Source organism: Chelonoidis abingdonii, chromosome 25 (genome assembly GCF_003597395.2).
Source record: "Chelonoidis abingdonii isolate Lonesome George chromosome 25, CheloAbing_2.0, whole genome shotgun sequence".
Taxonomy (NCBI): Eukaryota; Metazoa; Chordata; order Testudines; family Testudinidae; genus Chelonoidis; species Chelonoidis abingdonii.
In genome coordinates, this window is record NC_133793.1 from 20,516,002 (window position 1) to 20,539,275 (window position 23,274).

The window sequence follows — 23,274 nt, forward strand, 5'->3', positions numbered from 1 at the left end:
ACTCTCCTGCTCGTGCTTCCTCCCGGTATCCCATTTCCCCACTTACCTCAGGGCTTTGGTCTCCTTCCCCCCGTGAACCTAGTTTAAAGCCCTCCTCACTAGGTTAGTCAGCCTGCTTGCGAAAATGCTCTTCCCTCTCTTTGTTAGGTGGAGCTCGGCTCCAGGGCTGGCTTTAGGCCTTTTCCACCAATTCCCCCGAATCCAGCCCCAAGCCTCAGAGGGCCCCGCGCCCAGTGAAAATCCATTCCCTGGCTAAAGGTGCGTTTTTTAATTTTTACTCACCTGGCGGCACTCCAGGTCTTCGGCGGCACTTCGGCGGCAGGTCCTTTGCTTGCTCTGGGACTTCGGCGGCAATTTGGGGGCGGGTCCTTTGCTTGCTCTGGGTCTTCGGCGGCACTTCAGCAGCGAGTCCTTCAGTGCTGCCAAAGACCTGTTTTTTTTACATGTATAGGGTTTTTTTAGTCATCCTCCTGGGGCCCCATCAAAACTGTCTGAATTGGGCTCTGCACTTCCTAAAGCCGGCCCTGCCCATCTCTGCCTAGCATTCCTCCTTGGAACACCATCCCATGGTCGTAGAATCCAAAGCCTTCTCTCTGACACCACCTGCGTAGCCATTTGTTGACTTGCACAATTCAACGGTCTCTACCCATGCCTTCTCCTTGCACAGGGAGGATGGACAAGAACACCATTTGCACCTCAAACTCCTTTATACTTCTTCCCAGAGCCACATAGTCTGCAGTGATCCACTCAAGGTCATTCTTGGCAGTATCACTGGTGCCCATGTAGAGAAGCACGAAGGGGTAGTGATCTGAGGGCTCGATGAGTCTCGGCAGTCTCTCCATCACATCGTAAATCCTAGCTCCTGGCAAGCAGCAGACCTCTCGGTTTTCTTGGTTGGGGCTGCAGATAGATGACTCAGTCCCCCTGAGGAGGGAGTCCCGACCACCACCACCTGCCTCCTTCTCTTGGGAGTGGTGATCGTGGAACAATCAAAGTAACAGACTGTCCCCCAACAGACACTCAGATACTCACCAACACTGGCCTCTGAAAACATCCACTCAATGTGCAGCAGCAGTCGAAAAAGCCAACAGAATGTTGGGACTCATTACACAAGGGCTAGATAATAAGACAGAAAAGATCATGTTGCCTCTATACAAACAGAACCGAGTACTGCCTGCAGATCTGCTCACCCCATCCCGAAAGGGAGATATTGGAACTGGAACAGGTACAGAGACGGCAGCTGAAATGATCAGGGGTACGAAACGGAAGAGAAATTAACATGACTGGGAATAAAGAGAGGACTTGGGGGCCATGGCAGAGGTCTAGTAACTCTTGAGGGCGCGAAGACAGCGAACAAGGGAAAGCTATTTAACCCCCATAACACAAGAACGAGCAGGCAGCCAAGGAGAGTAACAGGCAGCAGCTTTAGGAGAACACAGGCAGGTTCCTGGGCGGCCCTGCGCAGAGCCGATCCGCACCGCCAAGCAGCCGCTACGCCGGCACGTAACGAGCCACAACACTGCGAAGCGGCGCGAGATCGCGGCCCCGCCCAGAACAGGACCATGGCGGAGCAAGCGGGGCGGGGCCTCGCGCCCTCCCCAGAGGCGAGCAGGAGGCGGGGCCCGGCAGGGCGTGGCCTCTTTGCGTAAACCGAGCTCCTATCACGTGACGGCTGACGGCCCCTGTTGGGCACGGTGTCTGTGTCACGTGGGGGTCACCGTGTCACGTGGCGCGGGCGATGGCGGCTCCGGGGGAGCGCGGGGCGGGGGGCACCGCCGAGGAGGCGTTTCTCACCTTCTACAGCGAGGTACCTGCGCGGGCTCACCGGGCCGGGCGGCCCCTCCCGTGGCGTCTGGGTTGCCGAGGCGCTGCTCGGCCCGGGCCTCTCCTCGCCCCCTCCCGGACGAGCCGCCGCTGGGGCAGTTGGGCAGCTGCACCGAGCCCCACCACACCTGCAGCGTCCGCGCCGCGAGGCTGGGCGCGGCCGTGCCCCGCTCCCTGCCCCTGCCCCTGCCCGCGCGGGGCGCCCGGCGCAGCGCAGGGGCATGGCCCGCGCTAGCCCCGCCCGCTGCCCGGCGGGGTGCGCTGTGCTCGGGGCGCTGCTGGCCACCAGCCCCGGTTTCTGGATACCTGGGCGCAGGCCTGGCCTCTGGCTTCAGGCGCTGCACCCTTGAAGCTTCACTTTTCTTTCTCAATGCAAACCTGGGTTCAGCGATGCGGCTGGAATCACTGGGAAGCTTCTCTTTGCTTCTGCCGCTGACTTTTCTAGACTTCGTTCTTAAGGCAGACCCTAGAAGAGAAACAAGGTGGATAGAGGCAACATTAGTGTCAATGGCAGCACGATCGACTAGACATTTATCTGCAGTGTTTCAGCCAGTGAGACCCACCAGCTTCCCAAATGCACGCTTACTTTTTTCTGACATAAAGAATGGTTTTGCTTTTTTTAAAGTGGACTACAATCCTTATGCTACCCCCCCCCCCCCCCCAAAAAAACCAAACAAAACCCCAACAAAACCCCAAAGGAAGGTAACTAACAAGTTACCTCTGTCAGAGTAACACGATACTGGATAAGGCAAGTATTAGATTCCAGTGTATGCTGGCCCCTGTAACAAAGTAGGAGTTAACCCAGCAGACTGCATGTTGTAGGGTAGCAGAGTGAAGCGTGTAAATGACAAGGACAGATGAAGGGTGCTGAATCTCCGTTTCAAGCTCTCAAGGTGACCTAAAAGCTGCCGGTCCGAGGGGTCTTTCCCTTCCTTGTCAAGAGGGGGCTCATCTCACCACCCTTGTTGCAATGAAGGGGACCTAATGTGTGATGTTTTAGTTGGTACATACTGTACACTGTATTTTGAGGATCACACTTCATGGGAAATGTACACTTCAGACAGCTCCCCTTGTTCATTATACCTGCACTGGAAGCGGCTTTGTGTGTGCACGGTGAACACTGCGCCATTGCTGAATCTGTTCCACCTCATCACTTGGCCTCTTAAACAATCTGCCATCCCACTCAAGTGCAGAGGATTTTCTTTTCTTTTTCCTGACTGTTAAGCTTTATCTTCACACAAACTTGCATCAGTTTAACATGAGCGCTGTCTGGATATGAGTGGTGTCCTTAGCCACTGTTTGCCAGAACAGGTGATGGGATGGATCACTTGATTACCTGTTCTGTTCATTCCCTCTGAAGCACCTGGCATTGGCCACGGTGAGAAAACAGGATAGTGGGCTAGATGGACCTTTGGTCTGACCCAGTATGGCTGTTCTTATATTGTGTTGGTTTAACTTAAATTGACTTTTAAACTGGTTCATTTGAACCAATGTATGTATGTGGACACTCTTATTTCAGTTTAGCTTAATTCTATGGAGAAGAAAAAAAATAGTAAGATGAACCAAAATTAGTCCACTCTTAAATAAATAAATCTGCGCACACATTTGTGACAGCTTAATTAAATCAGTTTAAAATCACACATCTAGTTAAACCCATGAAGGTTTGTGTATAGAAAGACCTTAAGGGGCGGTTTATATAGCTTAGAGAATGATGAAGGCTGAAAGTGAGCAGCATTGTTAGGATGTCAAGAATCAGGTGGTATGGGGTTTAGGGCACAGCTGCTGAACAGGTTAGTTCAGGAAGAAGCAAAAGCAGTATCTGGACTGTTGTGGCTGAGGAGATAGAGAAGATGGAGAGAGCATTGTTCTATAGCATTATGCAGCAAAAGAATAAATTGAGCTTAGAAAATACCTAAGCAAGGAAAGTCCCCACTGAGCTGGTGGCTGCAGACCTGAGTCTGGGTGGGATGTTGTGTAGGTTGCCTTTGAATGAAACCCTCTGTCATGGTGGTCATATGAGAATGCGACTAATTATGTGGTGATCACTCAGTTAATGAAGTGTCCTCTGCAGGTGAAGCAGATAGAAAAGCGTGACTCTGTTTTAACGCCAAAAAACCAGATTGAGAGACTGACCCGACCTGGATCCTCCTATTTCAACCTGAATCCATTTGAAGTAAGTTTGAGCCCTCTCCGTATTACTGACTCCTACTTAGAGATCCTTGTATACCTACTGGATATTTAATAACCATTGAAAAATACATCCAGGCATAGTTCTGGATAGCAAGGGTTCACCAGTCAGACTGTGTCCTCACGTTCCCTGCTCGGCCAATAAGAGGCACAAGCTGTACATGCACCTCCTTTTGGCAGGTTTCACTGGTATGCTGTATCACTGGGAGACTTGGCAGGTTTATGGCTGGCATCTTTTGGGTGAGGGTATAACACGATTGTCTCACCAGCTTTTGGTCTTGTCAGACTTTTGACTCCATTGGTATTTACTGCTTGTGCATTTTATTTTGGATGTCTGAAGCAAAGCTTTAGAACAGATTGCTTCTTGGAATAAAGTTTTATGTAATTTTCAGGGCAGTAAGCAAATTCAGGTCAGTTACTTGTGGCACTTTAGAGGATCAACAAGATATGTGAAATGAGAGTGTGGCCCCTTGGGCACTGCATCATGCATTCATGGTGTAGCAAAGCACTGAAGCTGTGCTGTACATATAACAAACATTAGCATGAATTGACTCTTCTGAGGGTGCATTTGTGCAGGATCTCCTGTTCCTGTCTCTAGCCTGAGAAACTCTCAGCCTTCCATGTTCCTGAGTTTGAGCTAAAGAGGAGCCCAATTGCTCTGTCTGCCAGTGTGAGTCTGCAGAATAGTTCTGCACAGAATCCTGACACTTGGTTAGAAAGTGGACACATGTTTTCAGAAAACCCTATGAAATCCAACAGCTACACAGAGGCTTTCTTCCTGGAATTAAAGTTAATTTCCAATTTCTTTAATTAACATCATCCATGGCAGTGCCTATAGACTCAAGAGTTGAGCTAGCACAGAAGTTCCCCAGATCTTTCATTCAGCAGACCAGTTCATAAGAGAGATTTCCTAAATTCAAATACACCCTAGTGGGCACTTCCTCAGACAAACTTCCAAACTCCGGACCCCAAGGCTGTCACTCTAGAACCGGGGTAGGCAACCTATTGCACGAGTGCCGAAGGTGGCACACAAGCTGATTTTCAGCGGCACTCACACTGCCCGGGTCCTGGCCACCAGTCCGGGGGGCTCTGCATTTTAATTTAATTTTAAATGAAGCTTCTTAAACGTTTTAAAAACCTTATTTACTTTACATACAACAATAGTTTAGTTATATATTATAGACTTATAAAAATAGACCTTCTACAAACCGTAAATGTATTGCTTGCACGCGAAACCTTAATTTAGAGTGAATAAATGAAGACTCGGCACACCACTTCTGAAAGGTTGCCAACTGCTGCTCTAGAACCAGGCAGTGAAATCACCAGTCTGTTTTCATTTCAAGATGAGAAAAATGCGTAAATTAAACAAACAGTATTAATGGTAGAGACTGTCATAGCTATTCCATCAGATCAATAATCAAAACTGATATTAGTAATTTTGGGCAGGAAACAGGTTGTTAAAAATGACTTAACCTGCCAGTATTTCACTAAATACTACCAACTCCAGTTTTCTATTCTAGACAAGTTGAGCTGTACTGCAAGGCTGAAATTGGAATTAGCAGCTAAAGGTGGCTTCCTGGCACCTTTGCATCATTGAGATACTGAGGCCAGCTGGAGACTGAAACAGTAACATGCTCTAGCCATGCCCCCTCTGACTGACTTTTTGTCCCTGTATGCCAGTGAAACAGGTGTTACAGGGCTGGGCCACAGGGAACCTGACAATTGGTGCCTGTCATGAAACTCTCTCTGCTGTGGGTACTTCTAGGTACTACAGATGGATCCTGAAGTCACAGATGAAGAAATAAAGAAGAGATTCCGGCAGGTATGTGGCCATTGTGTTAGTCTAGCTGTGATAGTGCCGAATGTCTCTGGAGGGACCTTGAGAACTTGAACAAAGCTGGGTCAGCTGTGTATGAGCATAAGGAGAATGCCCAGTAGGGACTAACCCTTGCACTTTTTTGGAGCAGCTCTTGCTATCTGTAATGGCTGAGGTATGAAGGCTGCATGTTGGTGGGGAAATAGCCTTTGCTGCAGAGCAGTGCGTGGCCAGGTCTGAGAAGAAACTGGTCTTGGTTTGACCAAGAGAGTGTTGAAGCGCTCAGTGCATATTTATGTTAGCAAAGTCCATGACCCTGCCCCAATGATGGATTGTATGTGTAGCTAAGGAGTCCAGTGAGCACTTGACTTTTGCAGAACAACTTTCTTACCCTGCCAGGGAACTTCCCGGTATTGTGGGAGAACAGGATGTGGTGAAGGGGATTCTACTCCCAACAGTTGCATTGCATCTCCCCCAAATACTCCTATGGCCTGAGGAAATGAGCATGCGGCTGGGAGTCAGGATGCCCGGAGTTATTTCTCAGTGTCTATGACTTGCTGATCTTAATTCTCTGCACTTTGCATCCCTTGCAGAGTGAGGGGTGTTCAGGCCTTTCATCTGAAATATCCTGTGCCCTAGAAATAACCTCACTGAGGAGTAGGCCATATCTGTGTGCAGCAGAGTTTTGAGCTAGGCAGTGGACAGGGGCCTCTGGAGCAGCGGGACTTAAAGAAGGGTGTTTGTTCTACACTGTAATCAGCACAAGCTAAAGAGTGAGTGTTCTGTCAGAAGTGCTTTTATTGAACCCATGTGGATCTGTGGAATCATGATGCCCACCTAAATTTAGCCGTAAAGCTGCCACTGGTTAGAATGTCCTCTTCAGACCTTTACTGATACCACACTAAGTGGGGAAGCTCCAGTGAGTCAATTTTCTCTTCACTAGGAGAGACTCCTGTGCTATATAAGCAGAGTGATACCTTTTTTAGCTGATGCATTTCTCCTGTCGGATGTCACTTACCTCAGAAAGAGTGCTTTTTTCCATGGAGGCATCTATGAAATATCCATTATCTGTAAAAACTATTCTAATCTTGCAATACTTTCTCGTTCTTTGTAGTTATCCATATTGGTACATCCTGACAAAAATCAAGATGATGCTGAAAGAGCCCAGAAGGCCTTTGAAGGTAATATCCCTGACAGTGTCACATCTGGTGCTATTGTACTGGTGTTTTCTCCTTAGCTGGTTTTGATGTTTTAATTTATTAGATCAGGAGAGAACTTGTTTTCTTCCCTGGATGGTGAGGAACTGCAAACTGGACCTTGAGTGTAGATGCATTTGGAGAGAGAGAGAGAAATACAGATATTCAGTATGATTACTTTCTCTTACAGCTGCAGAATTCCTCTAGGTGGCAGCAGTTGCTTTGTTACAGTCTGATAATAGACAAATTGAAACTCAAGTGGCATATAGATCTAGTGGGACTTCTCTAACTGCAGTAGAAAAACATGTGCACAGTGTGAGGGCAGTGTTTTGTGGGTTTTAGCCATGCACTTTGCACTAAAGCCAGTAGGAGTCATGCAGCATAAAACTAACTGCCTGGTGCTCTAAAACCCCACCACCTACTGGGACCGACAATTTCAAGCCTAATGAATCCTAAGTGTGGCCCAGGGAAGGTCTGTGCCATTGGAGTCTGTATTGATGATAAGTTCTTCTAGCTAGTCAAGTTATGACTGACCTAGGAGATCCCTGGAAACAGTATACAAAAATCACGTAGTAACTAAAACTCGTAGTGTTTTGTCAATGTGTTTTTTGTCATATTAAAGTCCCATTCCATTACATCACGTAATGGCAGACAGCTAAAAAGTGACACGTTTTTAAAGTGCTTATATACAAATGATAGAAGTCTAAATAATAAGACGGGTGAACTAGAGTGCCTCGTATTAAATGAGGGTATTGATATAATAGACATCACAGAAACTTGATGGAATGAGGATAATCAATGGGGCACAGTAATAACAGAGTACAAAATATATTGGAAGGAGAGAAAAGGTCATGCTGGTGGGGGAGTGGCACTATATGTGAAAGAAAGCATAGAATCAAATGAAGTAAAAATCTTAAATGAACCAAACTGTACCATAGAATCTCTATGGATAGCAATTCCATGCTCTAATAATAAGAATATAGAAGTAGGTATATACTACCGAGCACTTGACTAGGATGGTGATAGTGACTTTGAAATGCTCAGGGACGTTAGAGAAGCTATTAAAATAAAAAACTCAGTGGGGATTTCAACTATCCCCATGTTGACTGGTACTTGTCACTTCAGGACAGCATGCAGAGAGAGTTTTTTGACACCTTAAATGACTGCTTCTTGGAGCAGCTAGTCCTGGAATCCACAAGAGGAGAGGCAATTCTTGATTTAATCCTAAGTGGAGCACAGGATCTGGTCCAAGAGGTGAATATAGCTGGATCGCTTGGTAATAGTGAAAAAATATAATTCAATTTAACATCTTTGTGGCAGGGAAAACACCTCAGCAGCCCAACACTATAGCATTTAATTTAAAAAAGGGAGACTGCACAAAAATGAGGAAGTTAGTGAAATAGAAATTAAAAGGTACAGTGCAAAAAGTCAAATCCCTGCAAGTTGCATGGAAACTTTTTAAAGATACCATAGAGGCCCAACTTAAATATGTATCACAAATTAAAAAAAATAGTAAGAGAACCAAAAAAGTGCCACTGTGGCTAAACAACGAAGTAAAAGAAGCAGTGAGAGGCAAGAAGGCATCCTTTAAAAAGTGTAAGTTAAATCCTAGTGAGGAAGATAGAAAGGAGCACAAACTCTTGCAAATGAAGTGTAAAAATATAATTGAGAAGGCCAAAAAATAATTTGAAGAACGGCTAGCCGAAGACTCAGAGTAATAGCAAATTTTTTTTTTTTTTAAGTACATCAGAAACAGGAAGCCTGCTCAACAACCAGTGGGGCCACTGGACGATCTTGAAGCTAAAGGAGCACTCAAGGACGAGAAGGCCATTGCGGAGAAACTAAATTAATTCTTTGCCTCAGTCTTCACGGCTGAGGATATGAGGGAGTTCCCAAACCTGAGCCATTCTTTTTAGGTGACAGATCTGAGAAACTGTCTCAGATTGAGGTGTCATTAGAGGACGTTTTGGAACAAATTGATAAATTAACAGTAATAAGTCACCAGGGCCAGATGGTATTCAGCCAAGAGTTGTGAAGTAACTCAAATGTGAAGTTGCAGAATTACTAACTGTAGTCTGTCATTTAAATCAGTACCAATGACTGGAGGATAGCTAATGTGATGCCAGTTTTTAAAAAGGGCTTCAGAGGTGACCCTGGCAATTACATGCCAGTAAGCCTGACTCCACTACCAGGAAACTGGTTGAAACTAGCTCAGTGGTTTGAGCATTGGCCTGCTAAATCCAGGGTTGTGAGTTCAATCCTTCAGGGGGCCACTTAGGGATCTGAGGCAAAAATCAGTACTTGGTTCTGCTAGTGAAGGCAGGGGGCTGGACTCAATGACCTTTCAAGGTCTCTTCCAGTTCTAGGAGATGGGTATATCTCCAATTATTATTATTATTATATTAGTAAAGAACAAAATTGTCAGACACATAGATAAACATAATTTGTTGTGGAAGAGTCAATGTGGTTTTTGTAAAGGGAAATCATGCCTCACCAATCTACTGGAATTCTCTGAGGGGCTCACTGAGCATGTGGACAAGGAGGATCCAGTGGATATAGTGTACTTAGATTTTCAGAAAACTTTTGATATGGTACCTCACCAAAGGCTCTTAAGCAAAGTAAGCTCTCATGGGATAAGTGAGAAGGTCTTCTCATGGTTTGGTAGCTGGTTAAAAGATAGGAAACAAAGGGTTGGAATAAATGGTCAGTTTTCAGAATGGAGAGAGGTAAATAGTAGTGTCCCCGGGGGTCTGTACTGGGCCCAGTTCTATTCAACATACTCATAAATGATCTGGAAAAAGGGGTAAACAGTGAGGTCATAAAATTTGCAGATGATACAAAACTACTCAAAAACAGTTAAGTCCCAGGCAGACTGCAAAGCACTACAAAAGGATCTCTCAAAATTGGGTGACTGGGCAACAAAACGGCAGGTGACATTCAATGTTGATAAATGCAAAGTAATGTACATTGGAAAACATAATCTCAACTATAGATATAAAATGATGTTGCCACTCGAGAGAGATCTTGGAGTCATTGTTGATAGTTCTCTGAAAATATCCACTCAGTGTGCAGCGGCAGTCAGAAAGGCAAACAGAATGTTGGGAATCATTAAGAAAGGGATAGATAATAATACAGAAAATATCATGTTGCCTCTATATAAATCCATGGTACGCCCACACCTTGAATAGTACATGCAGATTTGGTCGCCCCATCTCAAAGATATGTTAGAATTGGAAAAGATTCAGAGAAGGGCAGCAAAAATGATTAGGGATATGGAAGGGCTGCCATATGAGGAGAGATTAATAAGACTGGGACTTTTCAGCTTGGAAAAGAGACAACTAAGGGGGAATATGATTGAGGTCTATAAAATCATGACTGGTGTGGAGAAAGTAAATAAGGATATGTTTATTCCTCATAGCACAAGAACTAGGGGTCACCCAATGAAATTAATAGGCAACAGGTTTAAAACAAACACAAGGAATTATTTTTTTCACACAATGCACAGTCAACCTGTGAAACTCTTTGCCAGAGACATTATGAAACCCAAGACTATAACAGAGTTAAAAAAAGAACTAGATAAGTTCATGGAGGATAAGTCCATCAGTGGCTATTAGCCAGGATGGGCAGGGATGGTGTCCCTAGCCTCTGCCAGAAGATGGGAGTGGGCGACGGGGATGGATCACTTCATGATTACTTGTTCTGGTCATTCCTTCTGGGGCACCTGACATTGGCCACTGTTGGAAGACAGGATACTGGGCTAGATGGACCTTTGTTCTGACCCGGTATGGCCACTCTTATGTTCTTATGTTCTTGTCAGCTGTGGACAAAGCATACAAGTTGCTACTGGACCAGGAGCAAAAGAAGAGGGCCTTGGATGTGATACAGGCAGGGAAAGAATATGTGGAACATACTGTAAGTACTTCATGTGTGAAGCCCTTGGTGTTTAGAGAATTGTTGTCATTTAGTTGTACAGCACAGTGTATGCTAAAGGCAGAATAGGTGAGCTGTCCAAAACCCAGAACAGATCTGTCCCCCAAGGAGCTCTACAGTCCAGATGCATGAGCGAGAATGCGGCTCAATGCCTGGGTGAAATGTAATGGCCTGCAATATACTCAAGGTCAGAGTAGATGGTCTAATGTTCCCATTTGGCCTTAAACTCTAAGAGTGAATGATACTGAACAAACACAGGGAGGCAGAGGGTGGTTAGAACTGGATGTGTAATGGGGCAGGTTTGTTTTGGGAAGAAGCCCTGTAAAGTGATGGAGGAAGCTGAAAGGTAGGCTTAGTCATACACCCACTAAACTGGAGAGAGAGGCTGATAAGGGGAACCTTAGTGACTCTCTAAACCAAGAAACTCATCTGTTCTGATAGCGATTGTGGGAAACTTCTCAGTAGACTGGTACAAAGTAAGCGTGTGTGTGTGTGTGTGTGTGTATAGAGCCACAACGCTTGGATAGCAAGGAGTCCAGTGGTACCTTAAAGACTAACAGATTTATTTGGCCATAAGCTTTCCTGGGTAAAAAAACTCCACTTTTTCAGATATATGGAGTGAAAATTAGATACAGGCATAAATATATATTGGCACGTGAAGAATTGGGCTTCAACATCGGTTCTCCACTTGTAAGGTAACTCCCTTCTCTTGATGTGCCAATATATATTTATGCTGGTATCTGTAATTTTCACTCCATGCATCTGAAGAAGTGGAGTTTTTTCCCCATGAAAGCTTATGCCCAAATAAATCTGTTAGTCTTTTAAGATGCTACTGGACTCTTCGTTGTTTTTGTGAATACAAACTAACACGGCTACCCCTATGATACTTAACACTTGGATGTAATGTAAAACACAAATCCAGGTTAAGGTCTCTCTGCAAAACACTTAGTTACATGGTGTGTTGGGGTTGCAGAATTAGCTGGACACCCCTAACCTAACACCAATAAAATGCTCTTTTTGTTCTGATGTATGACGCTTTTTAGGTGAAAGAAAAAAAGAAGTTGTTAAAGAAGGAAGGAAAGCCAACCAACGTAGAGGAGGATGATCCGGAAGTAGTAAGTTGAATGAGAGCAGATATTTTTGGGATGGTTTAAAGGGGCTGAAAGTCAAAGAGGAATCTGTTCTTGGCCCTCTGCAGTTTTGAGTGATCCCTTCCCAGTCATCCCATCCCAGTTTCTGGCACTTGGAGGTTTAGGGACACCTGGAACAGGGGTTGCACCTGTGACCATCTTGGCTAACAGCCATTGATGGACCTGTCCTCCATGAACTTATCTAATTCTTTTTTTAATCCAGTTATATTTGGCCTTCACAACATCCCATGGCAACTGTGTGTTGTGTGAAGAAGTACTTCATTTTGTTAGTTTTAAACCTGTTGGCTGTTCATTTTATCAGGTGACCCTAGTTGTTGTTGTTGTTGTTATGTGAAGGGCTAAATAACACATCCTCATTCACTTTCTCCTTACCATTCAGGATTATGAAGACCTCTGTCATGTCAGTCCTTAGTCATCTCTTCTAAGCTGAACAGTCCCAGTCTTTTTAATCTCTCCTTGTATGGAAGCTGTTCTTCTAATTTTTGTTTCTGTACCCTTTCCAATTCTAATATCTGTTCTTTGAGATGGGGCGACAAGAACTCCTGTCAGTATTCAAGGTGTGGGCATACCAGGGATTTATATAGTATGTGATGATGTTTTTTGTCTTATTATCTATCACTGTCCTAATGGTTCCTAACATTGTTAGCTTGTGTGACTGCTGCTGCACATTGAGTGGATGTTTTCAGAGAACTATCCAGACTAGAGGTCAACTAGGTGAGCACAGTGGTTCCTTCTGACCTTGGAATCTGGGACTGTTAAGCATTTTTTATGTCTATAATGATACGGGAACACTTGTCTGTGGCTTGGAAGAGCGTATGTTTCAATACGTATTTAGAAACTAAAGGATGTTCTTCTAGTTTCAGCCTTTTGTTCTTACAAAGGGACTTTCTTTTGACAGCTAATAAAGAGCCCTTATTGAAGTACCATTGTTTACTTTCCATTTGTTTCTAGAAGTTCCTTGTTATATATGTTATTAAAGGTTCTTTTATTTAAACCCAGGCTTCCCCTTTTTCAGCGTGTTTTTTAGTGTAGAATGATTTTGCAGTGAAGTCCATAATACCTGGGTAGTGACCTCATGTCCTTTCTGTAGCAGCAGACAAGGCTACATTGCAGTACTCAACAGAAGGGTAGCAGGGCTTGTCAGTGAGAGCTTTAATTCCGACTCTGCTTTAGTAATACAGTGGGGGGAAAACAGACTATGGCAGGCTAACAAAGCTCTTTTCTGAGGCAGGCCATAATGTGAGATGGCTCCTCAATGCCTCCCATTATGTTGGGTTGCTATTAAGGCTGGCTGCCCTGTAAATGAGAGAGCATTACAATTTTTTGAGCATTAAAATTCTGTCCTGTGGGCCTCCAAAAGGTACATGATTCTGACCTTGGGTGATACTTGACTCTCTTGCTGTGGAAGGAGGTGTTGGGTAGGGATTTTGGGCAGAGTGGCATTGTGCAGAAGTACCCCCCTCCCCGCATGCTTTCCCCTTCCTTTCCCACCAATGGCACAACTGAAGTGGGGTGCACTTCGTCACTCCAGCCATCCATACCCAGTAGGCTGTGTGACCAGAGTGTTTCTGTGCAGCATTATCCTGTTCCTCTGGCTCTGCAGTTGCTGGTAACAGGGATCCTGAGGTAGCAAGGGAAGGCTGGAGTGGCCTGCTGACCTGTCAGCTCCTGTGGAGGTCAATGGAAATGCATTAACTTGGATGTCAAGAGTTGAGCTTTTGTGCCAACACCACATTATGATTAATGCCCTTTGACTATGGGTCTCATATGAAGCTTCTTACTTGTCCCTAATAACCCCTGGATGCTAGTGTAAAACAGAGGCTTATGTAACCACATTACGATACATTATGTTGTTGAAATAAAGTTCTGTTGCTTCCAGTTTAAACAGGCTGTGTACAAACAAACAATGAAGCTCTTTGCTGAACTGGAAATTAAAAGGAAAGAGAGAGAAGCTAAAGAGATGCATGAAAGGTACGAGCAACACTGGAGTTCTGTCTGTGTGAAAGATGGTCTTTTTTCAAGTATACTGAGAAGAGAGACTGTGTCATGACTGCAGAATTCTGTGTGTGTAAATTTACTGTGTGGAGACTTGGTTTGTAAACACAATGTTGTTTTAAACTGAGGATACTGGCATTTCCCAGAGGAACAATTAAATAAAATGGCATGTGTGTTTGTGTACAAAGGGCTAAATTCCTAATGTTAATTATGTGCCTGAAATCTTTTGGGTGTTGTGTGATGTCCTTTGGTGACATCCATGTCTTGGTGGCTCACCAGTCAGTTTTTTATATGGTCTAGAGTGAGTGTGTGTGTGTGTGTGTGTATAGTTTTTTTCATCTGTATGGTTTGCAAGTAGGGTCTTGTATCAATAATGCTACCTTAGATTGCACTTTTCTTCTACTAGATGCTTAGAAGTGAGTATTTCATCCATCTGTTCTGATAAACAGTTAGTCTCCCCTTTACAATCAGAGCATATGTCTCTGTGGTGAGGGATTTTGTGTGTCTTTTTAATGTAGATGCTGGTGGGTCCATAACTATTGCTTTATGGCCTATTGTACAGGAAGCGACAGAGAGAGGAGGAAATCGAGGCTCAAGAGAAAGCCAAGCGAGAGCGAGAATGGCAGAAGAACTTTGAGGTAATCTGCAAGCATAACCAGTTGCTACCTGCATTTAGAGAGTCATATCCGCTCTTGGGTAGGCTGCAGAGCATGTACACGAAGAACAAGGAAGATCACCCCATCTACTAAAGGCACGAGGCACTCCAAGTAGACACATTTTAGTGAAGGATCCTGCAGGAACCTGTTTTCTGCCTTAATGGGCAGAAACCAGACCCATGCATGTCTCATGAGTACTGAAGGGTGTCTCACTGCCCCTTCTGAGAGTAGGTGTCTGGTGAATTGCAGTCCAGTGTCTTTCACCTCCAGGTCACCGACTGATATCTACCCCAAGTCAGGAGATTGGGTTGCCTCTGAGCCCAGGTCATTGGTGACCAATAACAGTTAACCTCTGATGGCTGTTCAACAACCAGTATGGAATTAGTCGGTGGGTCCCAGGCTAGTTTCAGGTGGTCAGGTGCTTGCGTCACAGAAATTGCCATCTCAATTTGCTGAGATTGCCAGAGGTGCAGAGTATCAAAGACCAAATGGGGGCAGAGGTGGAGCTCCTCTCTAGGTATGCTAATGTTGGGAGCTGGAGTAATTGACCACTCCCCCACCCCCTTCTCTAGCTGGGAGAGAAGGTTTTGAGACAGAAGAGCGTGTGAATTCTTGGTCAGAGTCTGTGTGTGTTGTTGGAGGGGAGACCCTTGCTGAGGTTGTTTCAGGTTTCTTGTTTCTAGGAGAGGTTGTCCTCTGAGATCTCAGTGCTGCAAGACAAATGTTTTTGCTTCAAATGAGGATTCGGACCTGGAAAGTGACCCTGAAAATGGCACCCTAAAGTTCCATGTTCCTCTGATTCCATTTCAAACCCGCCGAGTTCACAAATAAAAAATTCTGGCAGCCAGTGGTATACGCTCCTGCTGATCACTCAAGGCTCTTTCTGGCATGTGCATCAACACCAGCAACAAAGGTTTGGCAATCAGAATGTAGTGAACAATTCTGGCTTGAGAGCCAAAGGGGAATCCAGCTTCCCTCCCAGAGCTGTGAGGCTCTGCAGGGTAATTTAACCTCATTTTATGTTACTGAAGCCAGTAGCTCTGACAGCTTCACATAGGGAGCAGGTCTCCGGAGTAGGAACCGTGTTTATTCAGTTGCGTTCCAGACAATAACTGCACTTTATATGTAAACTGGACCCACGTTTGTATTTTAGGATGGATTAACTTTTCCAGTAATGCTCCTGCTGCATCTCCATCTGACTCGCTAGTGTTTGTTCATGTACGTCTTGCTTTCCTCTCTGCTGCATCATGCTCCGGTCTGAGTCTGCTTCCTAGAATTCTAGGAGTCAGGAAAGGAAAGGATCAGTTAGTGCCTTGTCTGTCCCTGGACAGTGAGAAATGGTTTCCTATATCAGACGCCACTGGTGTGGTGCTCTGCACTGTTCAATGATGATAACAGTCGGCTGCGTGTGTGTGTTCCCTCTGTGTGCTGGTCTGGCTCTGCAGATAACTGACACAGCAAACTGTGAGAGAACCCCCAATGACCCAGACGTAAGGTACAAAGGCACCCGGCCAGGTTTATTGTCAAATGAAGCACTGTAATAGTTTCCCACAGACTCTACAGGACATACTACAAATATGTGCCCCTGACAATGGACTGGCTCAGTCAGTGGTGGGACACTCCCCTGGGGCAATGTCTTTGTCTGGCCCAGGGTGCAGTGATGTATTCTTTTATACACAGGTACAAACAAGTTACACAACCCTCTTGATGCATCGAGGTACAACCCCTCTGTGTGTTGGGGTGCTGCCTCTCTTGGTACATGTTGGTTCAAACAAACAGGTCTATCCATCGTATTATCCTTTTGACTCTGTTGTTTAGGATGGGTCAGCCTGTACCTCCTTATCTCTGTAGAATGTGTTCATACCGGACTGTTCTGGTGCCATCCTGGCACCTGTTTATACTATTAATGCTTGATACCTTTTAGGTAGGTGTATACGTCCAATCAGCAGCCTTCTTCTTGCCAGCTCGGAAGCTGTGGTCAGAAGCCGAGTCCGAGAGTGGGGCCAGAGCCACGGTCAGGAGTCGGGGCCAAGAGCAGGGCCGGGTGGTGCTCCCTCCCCACTCCTTGTGGGGGCTGGTCAAGGACCCCTCTGGTGCCCCTTGAAAGTTCCTTCATGCCCTCTTTGAGGGGGTGTACCCCACTGGAGGCCACTGTGCTAGGGGATCTCCGTGGGGAGTGCCCTCTGCCGGGCAAAGAGGAAAATGCCTGCAATCTGCTGGAGTTGGTAGGAGGTGACCCATTTTTGGCTCTTATTAACCCTTCCTCCTCCTTTGTCCTGTTCAGGAGAGTCGGGATGGCCGTGTGGACAGCTGGAGAAACTTCCAGGCAAATACAAAAGGGAAGAAAGAAAAAAAAAACAGGACCTTCCTGAGACCTCCCAAAGTAAAAATGGAGCAGCGCGAATGAGTCTGGCGGCAGCTATGCACGAGCAAGTCTTCTCAGCCCCATCCCTGCTTTTAAGGACTTATTGGCTTCTAGAGTAATACTTGCTTTTAGTAGATTGCTTGGTTCTGGTACAGCTGAATATTGGTCAAAGTATTTTTTGTACTCTGTACATTTGAATTAGGATCGTGGTATAAAATCAGTCATGAACCAGCTGCTCATAGAATAACCAGCTTAGGAAGGTCCTGCTGTTGTTGCTGTCCTGTTTGTTTGCAGCCCTGTAACTTAATGTTTTGTACTTCACAGAGATTGTGTTGTTCCACCACCTTCATGTATAGTTTTGTGAGAGTCGAATTAAACAAGAAGCTTGAAATGGTGCCTGGCACCTTCCCAGGCTTCGTCCTTCTCAGTGAATCAGACTTTGGAAAGATCTCTACGAGCCGGGGGTCATTTGTCAGCCCGACACAGGTGGTGGGGGCTTGAGCCTGACTTGGAGTTACGCAGTTAAACTTTCTGCAGTTCCCCATCAAAGTGTGTAGTGCTGAAAGCCACCCCGTGTCTGATTCCTAAACTGCAATCTCCTGGCTCTCCAGTTCAGAGCTCTGGGAATTTCAGACTTGCTAATCACCTGTAAAGAAAATAATCTGTTCTGTATGTAAAATAAATTTTTACCCAAGTTATTTGATTCTTGTGCAGAATTATTCCAAAGATGCAAATTTGAGCTGTTGAGGGAGAACATCAGCCTCTGGTACTTGGCACTTCTTTGCTTGGTCTGAATGCTTCCTCAGGCCAGCTTCTGCTCCAGCACCTGCTTGCAAACTTATTAGATGGTCACTATAGAAATTGCTATGACTTGACTCTGGAGCAGAGGTCGGCAACCTATAGCATGCGTGCCGAAGACGGCATGTGAGCAGATTTTTAATGGCACGCTGCTGCCTGCCACGACTCCTGCTCAGCCTGGCTCGCTCTCCTCTGCCCTCCACTCCCCATTGCTACTCCCCCGCATTCCTCCCTCCCCATGAGCCCTGCTGCTATGCGCGCAGTCCTCTGGGGGCCAGGGCTGCCCGCTCCCTTGGGGCAGTGTTTGGCTCCATGGGGAGGCAGACATACTCCCTGCTCAACCAGAGCCCTGCCGTCGCACGCGCAGTGCTCAGGGGTGGGGCTGCGCGCTCCCGTGGGGCAGCATATCTGGCTCTGCTTGGAGCCTCATGGTAAGGGGTCTGGGGTTGGATAAGGGGTGGGGGCAGTCAGGGGACAGAAGGCAGGATGGGTTGGGTGGGGGTGGGACCCCGAGTAGGGCAGTTAGGGGTGGTAGGTCTTGAGGTGGTGGTCAGGGAGCAGGGGGGGGTTGGATGGGGCATGGGAGTCCCGGGGTCTGTCAGGGGGCAAGGGGTGGATAGAGGTCAGGGCAGTCGGGACAGGGAGCAAGGAGGGTCCTGGGGGGGGGCAGTTAGGATGGGGGTGTCTCTGGAGGGAGTGGTCAGGGGACAAGGATCTGGGGGGATTGGATGAGTCGAGTTCTTGGGGTCCTGTCAGGAGCCAGGGGTGTGGAGAGGGGTTGGGGCAGGCAGGGAGCGAGGGGGGGGTGGATGGGTTGGGAGTTCTGGGGGTCGTGTTGGGGCGGGGAGCAGTTGGATAGGCAGGGGAGTCCCGGAAGTTTGTCTGGGAGCAGGGGTGTGGATAAGGGTTGGGGCAGTCAGGACAGGTAGGGGATAGAGTCCTGGGGAGCAGTCAGGGGACAAGGAGCAGAGAGACTTAGATAGGGGATGGGGTCTTGGGGGGCAGTTAGGAGCAGGGATCCCAGGAGGGGATAGTCAGGGGACAAGGAGCGGGGGAGTTGGGGGTTCTGAGGAGGGCAGTCACCCAGCCCTGAGCCCTGACCGCCCCCCCACACCCAGTCCTCTGCCCTGAGCCCCGCAGCCCTGCACACTCCCTGCCCTGAGCACTGTACCTCCCTCATACACACCCAGATCTCTGCTTGACTCCTTCACTTCCCCACAACTCCAGCCCTGACTCTGGCACCCCCACACATAGCCGCCCCCGCCCTAACACCTGCACCCCCTCACATGCCCCCAGCCCTCTGCCCTGACTGTTGCACCCCCAACATCCCCAGTCCCCCCACATCCCCACCCTGAACAGCAAACAGGAGCTCCTGCACCCCGCCCCCCACATTCCCCCCCTGCACCCTCACATCAAATCGGAGCTGCCCAGGTAAGTGCCCTACACACAAACCTCCTGGCCCAACCCTGAGCCCCCTCCCTTATTGTAGCTCCTGGCCAGACCCTTCACTCCCAGCCCTGTGGTCAGTGCACTCCCACCCTCAGCTCAGTGCAGGGAGAGGAAGAGAATGGGCCAGAACCAGGGAGAAGGTAGGTACCCACTGTATGTGGGCATGGACCTCAGACTGGCAGCAGCCCACTGCTGTTCTGGGGTCCCGGCCGCTGGTCCCGTACAGCCTGCTGCTGGTCTGGGGTTCTGGCTGCCAGACCCTTGCCAGCCAGGGTCCTGGCTGCAGGTCCCGCTCAGCCCGCTGCCAGCCTAGTGGAACAGAACCCCAGACCAGCAGTGGGCTGAGTGGGCCGGCAGCATAAGATCAACATTTTTAATTTAATTTTAAATGAAGCTTCTTAAACATTTTGAAAACCTTGTTTATTTTACAGTACAACACAATTTTTTTTATATAATACATAGACTTATAGAGCGAGACCTTCTAAAAAAAACATTAAAATGTATTACCGGCACACACAACCTTAAATTAGAGTGAATAAATGAAGACTCGGCACAGCGCTTCTGAAAGGTTGCCGACCCCTGCTCTGGAGAGTGAAGATCCCTTCTCTAAGCCACTGCTTTGGCACTTCATTCCATAAGCAGATGCAATGGGCATTAATGTGCAGAGTCAGACTGGTGAAGAGCTGAGCGAATGCAGTTGCTGCTGCTCCATGAATCACCTTCACTCTATCATCTCCAGTTGCGGGGGCTGCACTTCCTGTACATGCTGGAAAACAGTCTGCCATTCTCTGAGGACCGGAATTGAGCTCAGGTAGAGTGTGTAGTGCTGCTAGTTCCTGCAGGGAGGTGACTGTGTCCACACTCTTGTTCCTTCGAGGAACCAACAAGTATTGCTGGCTTCTGTCTGGAGGTGGGATCAGCTGGTTGTGGTGAACTGGCTGTCTGGAGCACGACTAGGATGTGTTTGCCAGAGGAGTTTCCATCCATCTTGCTCAGTCTGGTTCTGGAGATGCTGGTGGAGCTTTGACATGTGACGTGCCACGTGGTTTTCATTCCCTCATGGCTGGTGAAAGCTGTTGAGTCCAGTATTGGTAGAAATTACCCCTGCTTTCTGGCGGGGGGATGATTTGGCAGCCTGCCTCATGGCACTCTATTCAGTGTGTGTTAGAATCACAGCAATGACTCCATTGTCAAGGTTGAATCTTCTTTCCATGAGGCCACGCTTCCCACAATGCTGCTCTTGATTGCAGGGTTGCTTCTGCAGGCTCATACCACAGCAGAACTATTTTGCAAATTGGAGCACCTGCCTGTTGATTGGCTGTGAGGGAAAGGTCTGCTTGGCTTTGCCATGATAGCTCAAAAAAAAATCCAGCAATGGCTCTTGCTGTTCCTTCCTGTGCTGACTGTACGGTCTTTGTAATTGTATGATTTCCTCCTCCAGACTCCTGCCTGTGTCCCACCTATTCTGGCCAGGAGGCTGGATGCCCTTGGGCACTGGAGTTGTCTATCTTTGGCATGTAGAGGCCCAAGCACCCTGCCATTGCCAGATAAAGACTTCCCCAGCCCCTTGAAATGATGCTGCTGGGCTGGTTTGGGTCTCATGTTCAGTTTGTAAAACAAAGTGGTTTTTATAGATTCCAAGGACAGAAGTGACCACTGTGATCACGTAGTCTGACCTCCTGTGTAAGCAGGCCAGAAAACAGCCCCAAAACAATCCTAGAGCAGATCTTTTAAAAAACATCCTATCTCGATTTAAAAATTGTCAGGGATGGAGAATCTACCATGATCCTTGATAAATTGTTCCAATGATTAATTACTCGTACTGGTAAAAACATGCTTTGTTTCAGTTTTAATTTCCAGCCATTGAATCATGTTATATCTTTGTTAGACTGAAGAACCCATTATTAAATAGCTGTTGCCCATGTCAATACCTATCAACTATACTCATAACCCCTTTAACCTTCTCTTTCTTAAGCTAAATCAGTGGTTTCTTTGAATGGTCTCTGCCCATTCCTGCTGCTGACGATGCACCACGGGTACAGCTTAGACTAGTGGAACTCGCTAGTAGCAGTCCCTTTTGGAGGGCTCGTGCACCCCTGGCCCCTCCCCCCAGCTCTGAACAGTCAAAGATGGGGCTATCGGGGGCATGGTGCACCAGCAACCTCAGTTCCTTCCAGATGCTGTAGTACAGGGGTAGACAACCTATGGCACACGTGCCGAAGGCGGCACGCGAGCTGATTTTCAGTGGCACGCGAGCTGATTTTCAGTGGCACTGGGTCCTGACCACCAGTCCGGGGGGCTCTGCATTTAAATTTAATTTTAAATGAAGTTTCTTAAACATTTTAAAAACCTTATTTACTTTATAACTAAACTCTTATTGTATGTAGACTTATAGAAAGATCATCTAAAAACATTAAAATGCATTACTGGCATGCGAAACCTTAAATCAGAGTTAATAAATGAAGATTTGGCACACCACTTCTGAAAGGTTGCCGACCCCTGCTGTAGTAGATAGACCAGGAGCCATACAGGGTCAGTCTGATCCTGACTAATTGGAATGGATCATTTCCACTTCCGCCACCTTAGCTGGCCAATTTTTTAAAAATGTCTTATGTAACCTTTCTTTTCTCTCAGGATCTCAGCACTGGGGTACAAAGCCAAGTCCTCCACTCGCCCCCCAGCACTGACACACTAGTGCAGAGCACTCCCCCCCCCCCACACACCCTTCCCCAGTTGCCAAATGTTAGAACCAAAGATTAAGAAACCAGGGTTCAAGAGTTGGGTCACTTGCCCTGCTGTTTTTCCTGTTGCAGGCACACATCCATTTGGCTTGCCCAGGGAAGTAGGTGGGGGGAAGATAATTCCCCTCACTGCTCCACAGGCTGCACCTCCATCCCCAGGGCTAGAAAGCAGCATCTCTGAGCTGTGCCATTGCAGGAGGAATTAGCAGCTCCATCTGGCCGCAAGATGCAGCAGTCCTCTGAGATGTCTAAAAAGCCTGGCAAAGTCTTGTCAGCCTCCTAGACTGGAGCAAGTTCTAAGAAATGCTTGGCCTTAGAGGTGTCGACCTTTGCTGACAGCCTGCCCTCAAGGGCTTTCTCCTCAGGATCTCGCTTTTCTGGCTCTATGCACTGATGTGTAAAAGTCTCCCCTCCAGGCTCCAGCCACCAAAGCCAGAGTCAAAATAAAGTCTGGTACTGAGGGCCAAGGCTGTAATATGGATTCATTCTCTATGCTTGACATACAGCTACAGTGCCAGTCTTATGCTCATTTTAAGCCTGATAAGGTGCCTGATGCTCTTTCAGAGCCTCAGTTCCTACTGGATCCATAGTTACTATAGTGTCATAGGTGACAGAGTCCTGTGGCATCTTATAGACTAACAGACATATTGGAGCATGAGGTTTCGTGGGTGATGAAGTGAGTATTCGTTTGATGAAGTGGGTATTCACCCAGGAAAGCTCATGCTCCAATACGTCTGTTAGTCTATAAGGTGCCACAGGATTCTTTGTTGCTTTTTACAGATCCAGACTAACATGGCTACCCCTCTGATAGTGACATAGTTTCATCTCATCAAGCCCCTGAGATTCCTTTGTGAGGATTCACCCTTAGATCAGGGGCACCTCACTGGCACTAAATAATTTATCCTCAGTGCAAAAAGACAGCAGGAGGAAATGTAAGGGAGTAGGAATGGTTCCTCCTCTGGGAGAGAAAAAGAAAAGTGTACAAGGCTAAGCTAGTCTCCCCAGTTATGCAAACCTCCCAGAAACACACTAACCACCCCCTAGGACTCTTACTAGTTTTCCAGGGCAATATCTGACCCTTCTCAGCTTTGCATTTATTAAAACCATTGTTGTCATCCTTGGAAACCTCAGTATCTGCACTCTACTCTGGAAAGAGACTGACTGGC

The 23,274-nt window shown here is 46.9% G+C and overlaps 2 protein-coding genes across 4 annotated transcripts in view; one reads left to right on the forward strand and one right to left on the reverse strand.

Annotated features, from left to right (window-relative positions):
* The window catches only part of HNRNPR (heterogeneous nuclear ribonucleoprotein R), a 667,870-nt gene that overhangs the window by 115,319 nt on the left and 529,277 nt on the right, over nucleotides 1–23,274 (reverse strand). The window lies entirely within an intron of this gene.
* Nucleotides 1,705–17,818, forward strand: DNAJC8 (DnaJ heat shock protein family (Hsp40) member C8). Its single transcript, XM_032805933.2, has 9 exons — nucleotides 1,705–1,807; nucleotides 3,896–3,997; nucleotides 5,777–5,833; nucleotides 6,942–7,008; nucleotides 10,841–10,935; nucleotides 11,997–12,068; nucleotides 13,984–14,075; nucleotides 14,662–14,737; nucleotides 17,040–17,818. The coding sequence occupies exons 1-9, from the start codon at nucleotides 1,739–1,741 to the stop codon at nucleotides 17,160–17,162; spliced, it is 753 nt and encodes a 250-aa protein (XP_032661824.1). The 5' UTR covers nucleotides 1,705–1,738; the 3' UTR covers nucleotides 17,163–17,818.

Coding starts and splice junctions, on each gene's coding strand:
- DNAJC8 (XM_032805933.2), top strand. CDS start 1,739: ATGGCGGCTCCGGGGGAGCGCGGGGCGGGGGGCACCGCCGAGGAGGCG. Junction 3,998..5,776: donor TCAACCTGAATCCATTTGAA/GTAAGTTTGAGC, acceptor GGGTACTTCTAG/GTACTACAGATGGATCCTGA. Junction 14,738..17,039: donor AATGGCAGAAGAACTTTGAG/GTAATCTGCAAG, acceptor TGTCCTGTTCAG/GAGAGTCGGGATGGCCGTGT.